At 38.7% G+C, this 12,051-nt stretch overlaps 1 protein-coding gene across 4 annotated transcripts in view; it reads left to right on the forward strand.

Moving 5' to 3' along the window:
- The window catches only part of ABLIM1 (actin binding LIM protein 1), a 273,956-nt gene that overhangs the window by 154,022 nt on the left and 107,883 nt on the right, over window positions 1-12,051 (forward strand). For all 4 annotated transcript variants that reach the window (XM_027851947.1, XM_027851948.1, XM_027851945.1 and 1 more), the window contains exons 5-6: window positions 5,710-5,836; window positions 8,629-8,722. In XM_027851947.1, coding sequence (XP_027707748.1) covers window positions 5,710-5,836; window positions 8,629-8,722 — 221 coding nt within the window. The remainder of the gene's footprint in view (window positions 1-5,709; window positions 5,837-8,628; window positions 8,723-12,051) is intronic.

Raw genomic sequence — 12,051 nt, forward strand, 5'->3', positions numbered from 1 at the left:
ACACACACACACACACACACACACACACACACACACACACACACACAATCAGTGGTTCCATGTGATAGAGGAAATAGCACCATGGAAAAAGTGTTAGAATTTATAATCAGAGGATCTGAGTTCAAATAGTATCTCTTGCCAGCTGTGTGACCTTTTAGGACCTCAGTTCCTCATCTACAAAATGAAGGAGTTAGGTAGACAATCTCTACCTCTAAATATAACTCTAAATCCATAAGTCAATAAGCCTATGAGACCTCATGGTACTGTTGGGTAGCAAATAGATCTGGAGTCAAGGAACCTAAGTTCAAATTTTACCTTTGCTTCTTAACTATCTGTATAATATGAGGCAAGTCGTTTTTTCCCTTCAGAAACTATTTCCTCATTTTTTAAAATAAAGGAGTTGGACATATGATCTCTAAGGTCCTTTTTAGCCCTAATAACTTTCTACTTCTAAGATATGGGCACTTAATCAGTGCCCAGAAAAATTTTCCAGTGGTAAAATTTCACCATCCTACTTAACATTTGAACCTTTGCTGCCACCTAGTGGACACTGTGTAATTAAAAAAAAAACCAAGAAGCATTTTTATTTCCACTTGGATTAAAATAACCAATCCTTCTTGGTATATGATGTGGATTCGTTTCTCTAAATGCATTCTAGATGCAAAAAGTATTACCATCTGCGAAATGAAGTAAAATACTCGGGGTCTGCTTCATGCAAAATTTGTTTTAAAAACTGCTGCTATGACTGTTGGGGAACAGACCCTGTTTAAAACCTGATATACCAAACAAATGTACAAAATATATAATTTAGGAGGTGATCCTTTGAATTAAGAAATTAACCTTACTTTGTTTCATTGCAGTTATTTTTTCATTCACACCTAGGACACTACTTTGTATATTGTGTGCTTGATAAAGTTTTGTTAAATTGATAGACTACATTGTAAACATTTTGAGGGCAAGGACTATGTCTTCGCTCATCTTTCCATGCCATAGAACTTAACAAAGTATCTTTATATTATATTCTGGCCTCACCAGAAATGGGACAATTATAGGAAATGAAGTATGAGATTTTAAAGTAACCTCCAAGGAAATAATTAAATGAAGACCATTCCATTCCCATAAGGCCCATTAGTTCTAGGAAGTCAACTTGTGGAGGATAGAGTCTGGACCAGTTCTTCTGGATTATATCCAATAAAAAAAGTGAGTGATCAACAAAGAAGTTGGAATCACACAGCAAGTTAGGGAAAACAGATGGACACCTTGCATACTCCATTGGTATCCTCACAATGTCAGGAGAATTTGAAGAAGACCGGCATTTTGGATGGACCCTCTTATGAGACAAGAATCAGGCATGAGTTGCAATCTGTATCATCAGAGGGAATTCCCCATTTCAACAAAATCAGAGATCCATTTGAGTATTTGCAGGAGAAATCTGCATGATTGAAAGGGGAGAGAATTATGTAATGACCCTTTGTCATCATTAAGTCCAGTGATTTTGCATAAATGTGCTTATTGGGACTTTAGAATTTTTTTTTTCCTACGAGCTTGACCTTAACCTTTGTTTGAGTCCTGCCTCAGACACTCACTACCTATGGAGAAAAGGACAAGGTAATTAACCTCATCATCGCCTCACACTTGGACTACTGCAGCAGCCTGCTGCTTGGTCTCCCTTCCAAGCCTCTCCCTACTCCCATCCATCTTCCATAAGCTGTCAGAGTGATGTTCCTGAATTTCATGTCTGACCATGTCACACACACACACACCCTTACTCAGTAAGCTCCATTGACCCTCTATCACTTTCAAGATCAAATATAAAATATTCTGCTTGGCTTTTAAACTCCTTCATAACCTGGCCCCTTCCTACCTTTACGGACTTCTTACACCTTTCTCCCTTCCACTGTGCTCTGTAATCTAGTGAACTATAAGATCCATTTCCTCACTCCAAGCATTTTCTCTAGCTGTGTCCCATGTCTGGAACTCTTTCCATTCTCACTTCCTTCCACCTTGTGGCTACCCTGGCTTCCTTCATCTCTCAGCTAAGATCCCACCTGCAACAGAAAACCTTTCCAAGTCCTCCATAATCTTAGCGCCTTCCCTCTGAAATTGTCTCCAGTTTCTCCTGTATATGTTCAGTTTGTGCATAGTTATATATGTGTTGTCTCCTCCGTTAGACTGTGAGCTCCCTGAGAGCAGGAACTGTTTTTTGCCTTCCTTTGTATCCCTAGTACTTAGATCAAAAGAAATGTGAGATGTACAAATGTAGAGACTTTTCCTTCCCAAATGTTCAGACTACTTGTGCCCAACCTGTGGTAGAGCCTTCTAAGCTTGTGTTGGTCTGATCAGCCACACTGTACTTTGACCCCAACATCATGATGCTGTTTTGGTCCTCTTTGAGTGTGAGGGACGACTACTATTAATACCACTACTTAACATGGTTTCTGGCACATAGCAGGTACTTAATAAATGCTTTTTGATTCAACCTACTTGACTTCACAAAGCCTCAGTCTCCTCTTCCGTTAAATATGAATTCCTATACTAGGTGCCTCATAGGGTGATTGGGAAGAAAACAATTTGCAAACCATAAACCACTGTAAATGAGTCATTATATATGGCCTAAATTGAACAAAATTGCACCAAGTATCAAATTAGATAGCTATTTGTGAGTAATAGATGCATCATCCAATGTGATTGGTCATAGGCAGTTAGGTGGTAGAGTAGATAGAGCACTGGGCCCAGAGTCAGGAGGATCTGAGTTCAAATCCAGCTTTGGACACTTACTAGCTGTGTGATTCTGAGAACTCACTTAACTTCTTTTTGCTTCCTTTTCTCACCTGTAAAATAGGAATAATAAAAGTACCTGCTTATCAGGGTTGTTGTGAGGATCAAAGGAGATAATATTTGGAAAGCACTTAGCACAATGCCTGGCTCAAAGCAGGTGCTGTGAAGATGCTTATCCCCTCTGCTCCATCCCTCAGTATTTACTGAGAAGCTATAGTATAATAAAAGGAGGAGTATAAATACAAAAATGGGAAATCTTTTAGTTCTTGTCCTCAAGGAGCTTAACAACTTTTATTCTAGGGGATGAAATGTATGTAAATAACTAATTCTGGTTTGGACATTATGAGTGTATAAGATTGATTCAACATAGAACAATGAGGGAATCATAGAAGGTTTTGTGGAGGAAGTAGTACTTGCACTAGGCCTTGAAGGAAGAAAGATGGTAACAGATACAGTAGAGATGTGGAAGGAGTCAGTGGCAGGTTTGGAGTATGGGCTGGAGAAATGCCAGGCGAGAAGAAAGGAAAGAAGGAGCTTGGGAAACAGGTATTGTGTCTGGAAGTTACAGTGTCGAAGACAAATCAGTGTGAAATAAGGTGGAGTAGGTAGGTTAGAGCATTCATATTCGTTTGGACCTTGCAACAACCATGTAAAGTAAATAGAGCAAGTATCATTATAATTGTTTTAAAAGTGAAGTAATTGAAGTTCACAGAGGTTATATAACGGGTTCAAGGGCATACAGCTAGCTGTTGACTGCACATCCAGGGATCTTTTCACTATACCAAGAATATACGGAGAATTAATTTTAAAAAAATATTTTGGTAACTTTATTTCAATATAATTGATTTCCTTTGCAATACCATGTTATTTAATTTTATGCACTTAAAAACACTATTCTGAAAAAAGCCCACCCCATAGACTTCACCAGACTGACAAAGGGGTCCATGACCTAAGAAAGATTAAGAACTTTCATGTTCTATCATATTGGCTTCAAAACCTCAGGGATGCATAGTCTCAGTGGGACAGATATATTTTATACCAAAGCAAGTTACAATTCTTCTATGCCTTAGAAGAGTGTCTCCTAAGTAACTAGGACTGAAAAAATACATCACCTTGTAGCCAGTATTCTGGTGTGGGCCTAGCAAATTCTAAGGCCATTGTGAAGCCTATAGATGAAAGCTTTCCAATATAGGCCTTACAGCCTGCTGGCATAATGTTCCAAGAATCCAGGATTATCTCTATGCCAAGAAGAACTGCTGGAGCAAGACTCCATGTGCATGTAAAATAACTAAGCAACATGAGATAGTACCTGATGAAATGAAAAAATGTTCATGCATCAAAATCTTTAAGAATTTAGAATGGAAGGGATTAAGCATTTATTAATCAGTAGGTGCTGTGTTAAGTGTTTTACGAATATCATCTCATTTGATCCTAACAACAGTCTCCTGAGAGGTAGGTGTTATTATTACCCCCATTTTACAGTTCAGGAAATTGAGGCAGACAAAGATTAAGTGACTTACCCAGGATCACACACCTAGTAAGTTTATGAGGCCAGATTTGAATTCAGGCCTTCCTGATTCTAGGCCCAACACTCTACCCACTGTTCCACCTAGCTGACTCCGAACGGAGAAGTTAACTCTCTTGGGAAGCTGGGAAGGTCAGAGAAGTTTTCACAGAGCTGGACTAGAATTGCATCATGGACATTCCTGCCTTTCAATTTTTTTAATTCTGAACTTAAACAGCAAGAAACAAAAACAAGAAAATTTCTATAAAGTAAAATAGGAAGATTATCCATGAAACCATGAATTTCTATTATGTAAAGTTTGCTATTTAAAAGTTTGTAATAAATTCAGTTATTTACAGAGCTGTCCTGCTTGTCTGAGTTTTCTTCTGAACTTCTGTTTTATTCTGTGCATTTATTTTTTTAATGTTTCAATGTTGTACATTTCTTTCTTTTATGTTTTTTTTGACCCACCAATATCCCTGTACCCTCCCCGCTTTAAGAAGAGAAAAGCACAATCCTTATAATAAATATGTATATTCAAGCAACACAAATTCACACAGTGGTTATGTCCAAAAATAAGTAAGTGTTTCGTTCTGTATCTTGAGACCATTTGTCCACTGTCAGCAGTTGGAAAGTATGTGTTAATCAGCCCTCTGGAGCCATGGATTGTCATTACTTTGATCAGAGTTTTTAAGTCTTTCAAAGTTGGTTTTCTTTTCAATTTTTTATTACTATGTGAAGTGTTGTCTTGGTTTTACTCATTTCACTCTGCATCAGTTCATACAAATCTTTCCTTATTTACTTAAAACTGTCCCTTTCATCATTTCTTATGGCACAATAATATTCTATTATATTCCTATATCCTATTTGTTTAGCCATTTCCCAGTTGATGGATACCCACTAAGTCTCCAATCCTTTGCTACATTAAATAAAAAGAGCTACCACAAATTTTGTTGTACAGATAGGTCCTTTTCCTCTTTCTGTGATTTCTTTGGGTCGAGCCATGGCATCACTGTGTTATGGTTATGCACAATTTAGTGACTCTGGGGGCATAGTTCCAAATTGCTTTCCAGAATGGCTGGTCCAATCCACAGCTCCTACAGCAGTATGTCAGTATACCTGCTTTTCCATAGACCCACCAATAAATGTCATCTTTCCATTTTTTGTCATCTTTGCCAAATAGATGCGGAGCCTCAGTTGTTTTCATGTGCATTTAATTTGCATTTCTCTAATTATCAGTCATTTGGAATCTTACCTTATGTAGTCTCTAAAGTTTCTCTTCCCCAAAAGTCCTTTCTCTACATGGAGTTTCATTTGAAATAAATAGTAGTTTTAAGCATCCCACAAGGTGTTCACTCATTGCCTTCCTTCCAGGCTTGGGTTTTATACAACAAACATGCCGTTCTTTGTTGGTTGCTGTTTTCCAGATTGTGCTGGCTGTGGCAGAGACATAAAGAATGGGCAGGCACTGCTGGCTCTGGATAAGCAATGGCACCTGGGGTGTTTTAAGTGCAAATCCTGCGGGAAAGTCCTCACCGGGGAATACATCAGCAAGTAAGAAATCTCTCACTATATGGAATATAGAATTAAGAGTGGATAACAAAACCAAATGCTCTCAGTGGTTGACAGTAGGCACTTAATGAATGAAATCCAGCAAGAAGTACACTCATCCTCACTGAGGCGGCATGGTGTCCTGGGTGGTGTCCTACATAGGGTCCTGGACTTGGAGTCAGGACAACCTGAGTTCAGATCTCATCTCAGATATTAGCTGTGTCAATAGGCGAAAGGCAAGTCACTTAATCCCTCTCTGTATCCGTTTCCTCATCTGTAAAATGAGGAGATTTTGCATGGCCTCTACAATCCCTCCCACCTCTAAACCTATGATTCTGTGAACCCACGTTCATGCCCCAACTTTCTCAAATATCCCAGATTAGTAGCGAACACCTTGTAATGTCGCCTTATAATTGAGTTAGGCAAGGAAGGCCAGTCCTATTTAGAATCTGGAGATTATGGGTTAAATCAACAAAGCATTTATTGAGGCCCTACAACATTCAAGGCACTGAGGTAAGCAGTAGGGCTACAAAGAAAGGCAAAAACCAGTCCCTGCTCTCAGATCTCAAAGTCTAACAAGGGAGACAATATGCAACCATGTACAAGCTATATCTATATCTATATGTGAGAAAGGGAAGGGAAGACACAGAGATTAAGGAAGACTGGGGTTTTCTTGCATCAAGTGGGACTTTAGCTGAGTCTTAAAGGAAGTCAGAGAAACCAGAAGGTGGAGATGAAGAGGGAGATAATTCTAGGCATGGGAGAGTTGAGAGATGGAATGTCTTATTCAAGGAATGATAAGGAAATCAGTGTCTCTGGATTGTGGACAAGGTGGAGGGGAGTAAGTTGTAGGAAGACTGTAAAGGCCATATTATGAAGGTATATAAAAGCCAAAAAAAAAAAAAAAAGATTCTACACATGATCCTGGAGGTCATAGGGAGCCACTGAAGTTGATTAAATAGGGAATATATGACATGGTCAGATTACTTATATTTATATAATTTTTGGAAAAGATATGCAAGATGCTTTCTTTTAAACAGCCTTGTATAGGTAATAGCGAGTGTTACTACATTTTACATATTTTTGCATCTGGAACTTGTGGTGCAGGTGAATGACTTGCCCACAGTCACAGAATGATTGGCAGAGGCAGGGTTAGAACCCTTGGATCCTGATTTCAAATCCACTCCTTTTTGTACCACACCATAAGTCTTCCCCATCACAGGTCTTGGGGATGTGTCTTAGCAGGCCTAGTCTTATACATAGACACAGAAAGCACTTGCCCATGTGGTAGGATTTGAGAAATGCTTAGGAAGCAGCTCCCTGCCCAGAAACAACTGTCCTACTGGCCTAAACAGAGCTAGAATTTGTCTTGAGTCTCTAAGGGCTTCTGTTGAAACACAAATAAATCATCTGGGAGGGGAAGAGTAGCACAGTAAGGCTTAATCAGTCATTAATATTTTAGCAAGAATTATTTCATCAAGGTGGTTCTTCCCAGTAAAAGTAACTGAAGGAATAGAGACTAGACCTATGATTTCATTGATATGAGAAAGTCAGCACCTTCTCTGAAATTTGTGGAGAGTTTGCCTGGAGCACTGAGAGTTTAAGCTACCTACCTAGAGTCATACTCCACCCTATTTGAGTATTTTTGCCTTGTATGTTTTAATATCATTTTATTCTGAACTTAACAAAGAAATGGACTTTTCCATATATAAAATAGAACCAGAAAAGGAATTTTATGTGAAAACATGAATCCTTGCATAGTTTGTAGGGTTTTTTAAAAAATGTAAAATATCCTTTAAAATATTAACTAACATAAAGCAGGGTCTATGAGGTTTATGGAGAATGGGTCCACAACAGGCATGTTTTTATTGGGACGGGGCTGGGGTTGGAGGCATAGAAAAGAAGATATTAAAATATTTCATTCAACAAATTAAGGGTCTACTATATTCGAGGCACTATGGAAAAGAAAGGTCTAAGGATCTGACAAGGAGACCAGGATCAGTTGGAGGTTCCATAATTAGAGAGCCCTGGACTTCCCTATTTCACCATTCATTCATTTATTCTACTAATGTTTATTAAATATCTATTGTGTGCAATGCACTCTGATAGATGGGGGATGGGGAAGAAATACAAGATAAGACATGACCCCTGCCTTTAAATAATTTACACAAGGCCTCTGAAGGTCATGGAGATACCAAACAAAGAAGAGGAGCATGGAGTAGACCCAGGAATGAAAGAGCCCTGGGTGTTTCACTTAGTTCCTGGCTCTGGTTCTCAGGTTTTGAATTTATTGAGGGGGGCTGGGCCATAGAAGCTGTTGCCACATCAAAGGAAGATAGTAGGGTCAGCAATCATATACTTCCTGCCCAGAAAGGTTGTGATGAGAAAGAGCAACTAGGGACCCTTTTTGGCTCTGCAGTTGGAATGAATTTCTATGTGCATACATTATGAACACAAGCTTCCACTGATGATGGGCAGTAATGCTTGTTAGTTAAATCATAAGTATAGACTTTACTGACCTTAAGCTGCTTGGTTATAGATGTGTGGCTGAGGATACTATATTCTCTCTGACTCCTCTGGGGGTCTTGGGTGTGTGACTCTGGTATCCTCATGTGTTCTCAAGGAACAAAAACTATTCTTAATATTATATATAGAAGTGTATGTGGGGGGATGGGTTTCCTTTTCTATTTGCTACAAGCTCTGGATTCCTGCAGGGCTAGCTTCACACAATCTACAGGGCAGGTTTTTTAAGGAAATGGGAAGTAGATTCACACTGCTTGGACTTTCTTCTACAGGGATGGAGCTCCTTACTGTGAAAAGGACTATCAGGGGCTCTTTGGTGTCAAATGTGAAGCTTGTCACCAGTTCATCACAGGGAAAGTTTTAGAGGTAAGTGACGGATTTCTTTCTTATAACCAACATGTCTGTTTTCATACCAAAAAAAAAAAAAAGAAAAGAAAGAGTCACAAGTTTGGGAGTTTCAGGGGCTTTCCAATGCAATCAGAAACATCACCAGTTCCATATGCACAAATCACCAGTTCCATATGCTCACATCTTTATGGCAGAATTCAAAGAAAAACTACATTTAACCACTTGACAGAATCTTGACATTGATTTCTACTGTATGAGAAAATATTTTATTTTTCATAGGCTTTGTCTATCTATGGAGAAAAGAATGTTCCTCTGTGTGGTTAGGATCTTGCAAGCAGCTAAGAGGCCCAGTGAATTAATTAGCCCTGAGCCTGAAGTCAGGAAGAGAAGTTCAAAACCAGCTTCATACAAGTTCTGTAACCCTGGCAAGTCACTTAACCTGTATCTGCCTCAGTTTCCTCAACTATAAAATAGAGATCATAATAGTACCTATCTCCCAGGATGGTTGTGTGGATCAAATGAGATAATAACTGTATTTAGTACAGTACCTAGCACATAGTAAGCATTATATAAATGTTAACTATCATTATTATTATTTTTACAAAATGAGGATCACAACAGTACCTTCCTCAGAGAATCAAATATTTGTAAAGTACTTGGCACATAGTAGGTGCTATATAAATATTCATTTCCTCCCATTCCCTTCCCTTACAGGTTTGGAGCTGCCTTGAGGGTGTTATCATGTTTGTGTTATAGGCATTATACAAAGTTTTTTGTTTTTTTTCTGGAAGCTAGGCTTTTCAGATGTGTTGCAAAGATCTCAGATTACAGTTAGTGTTAACAAAAGCAAGAAGAAGGATCAAGGATTCGTGAGATTAGGGCAGAAAGAAAATTAGGAGAATTTTATATTAGCAGTTAGAGCAGAGGAAATAATTGGTGTTAGGTATGGAGTGAGGGGAATGTTCGTGTGTACATGCACACAAACAGAAAGACCATTGAAAGCCTTAGACATACAACTGATTAAAAAAAATTACAGCTAGCACTTATTTAGTGCTTCAAGCTTTGCAAAGTACTCTATATTTTATATCATTTGATCTGAGAAAAGAAAGGATGAGTGAAACATGTAGAGGTAAGTTCCCCACCCTAAGAAACCCACATCCTGTGTAATGATGAATACCCTCAATATATTCTGTCTGTTTAGGCGTGGCTGTTGCAGGCAAGACAGCTTTGGGTCACACTTTCCCTGTTACTATCTCTGTCTGATGGTCTGTGGTCAGTGACAATATTGTCCCTTGCATTTATGATGAAGCCTCTGTGTTCAGGAGACTCTGTTAAATGCTGAAGGATTCAAAACAAGCAGTCCCTGCCCTCAAGGAACTTCCAATCCAGTATAGGGATAAAACATGGACAGAAATCACTACACTATAAGTCAGAATGTGATCATTATATGGGTGGCACACGCTCCCACCCATGGCAGAAGGCTGCCTGGTGCGGGTGTTGCTTTGCCCTCATGAAAAGTAAAGATTATCCTACTTCGAACAAACCCACACCCTACCTTTCAGGGTGGATACTGTAGATGATGGATCCAGACAGAGGTGGAGCAGGAAGCCCAGCACAAGGACCAAGGGTGGCCCAGCAGCAAGAAAGACTCCTTGACTAATCTTATCTGTCCCCTGGAACTATAGGAATATAGTCAGATTTAATCCTTAAACTTCACAGGGCAAAGAAAATCAATTCAGAAGGGTTATCTAAGATATTATCATTAATAGTATTATCAACAAGCATTTGCTCTTAATTTCAACTTACATGTCATATTTTAACTATTAACTATTTAATATTTTATTAAATCACTGACAAATGACCACCTCTAATGTCTTGCCCAGCTCTAAATTTGTAAACTTAATATAAGAGCTGATATGTATATGACTTCTTACAATGGTTTATGCAATATTATATGTACTATCTCATGGATATTCTTCAACATACTCCTATAAAGTGGGCAGTACTGGTATTATACTCTCATTTCATTTATGAAGAAACAGAGGCTCCAAGATGGAGCAGGATGTTTCCCAACTTCCCCTTGGGATTCTCCAGCAAAGGGCTAATTTTGAATTTTAATTTTCCAGCAGACCTTCTATTACCTTTCTTTCAAAGAACTCCATAGGTATCTTGGAATCATAGAATTTGGGAGTTGAAAGGGACCTTAGTGCCCATCTAGTCTAACCCATATGGTGAAAGAATCCCTCTTTACACCTTCCACCCCTTGCTGATTCTTCCCCTTGAAGCCAAACAGAATAAATTTAATCTCTGTTCGAGGTAATAGCCCTTCACATACTTAAGACAGCTCTCATGTTCATCCTGAGATTTTTCTTCACCAGGCTAAATAAGCCCAGTTCCGTCAGCTGGGTCAAGGTCAGCATTATAGTCAGTGATAGTAAAACCAATTGATTACACTGAGGGGTAGCCCTGTATACATTGTGGAGATATTGCCATACAATCCTCTATTCAGCTGGCTAGGATATACTCTCCCTGCCCAGTTTCTGGCATTGCATATTTTGAGCACAGAGCCACATATGAAGCTATGGGTTTTCAATAAATTATTTTGCTGGTGATGATTCTAGACTTTATTAGTAATTATAGGAAAACTGCTTCCTCTAAACAGGAATGACCATAAATAACATACACCACCATATTTTCAATGATGGGCTAGAGGTTTGATCTGCTTTCTGTGGTAGAAATATAAAATTGGAAGAAAAATAAAAGATGACCTGAGAAATAAAAACAATTTTTAAAAAGTACACACACACACACACACACACACACACACACAAAACAAAATAGAACGTAGTTTCCCAGATACGACTCTATAAGGTACAGAAAGTGAGAAACTTAATATATCCCACAGATCTGAAAGAGAACTTAGTAAAAGGTAAAGGATGTGTGACTTCCATTGGGGAAACAAGTTTGCTTTGTGCTGGTACCATTAAAGTTTGTAATTGGTTCCTCAAACAGGTTTTTGGTTTACTTTCATTTTGGACAATTTGCTGTAACAGCTGTGAGAAGGAATGTCCAATATAAAACTACTTCCAAACATATACCATTTTGAAGAAAAATACATCTGAGTATTTTTTCCCCCTGGGAAGGCAAGTAGCCCCAAGTATCACTGTACCTTCAGAGTATTTCATCAAATCCTTGGACTTGGAATTTGAGTGAAAGCAGCTCTGATGGGGTGAAAGCCCATGAGGTTTCTGTATGATACCATTCTAGTGGGTGCTGCTGTCACACCACATTCAGCCCTGAGATTCATAATCCGCCCTGCTGGCATTTTGCCCTCCTCAGATGGGTGT

Source organism: Vombatus ursinus, unplaced genomic scaffold (assembly GCF_900497805.2).
Source record: "Vombatus ursinus unplaced genomic scaffold, bare-nosed wombat genome assembly UNPS02009205.1, whole genome shotgun sequence".
Taxonomy (NCBI): domain Eukaryota; kingdom Metazoa; phylum Chordata; class Mammalia; order Diprotodontia; family Vombatidae; genus Vombatus; species Vombatus ursinus.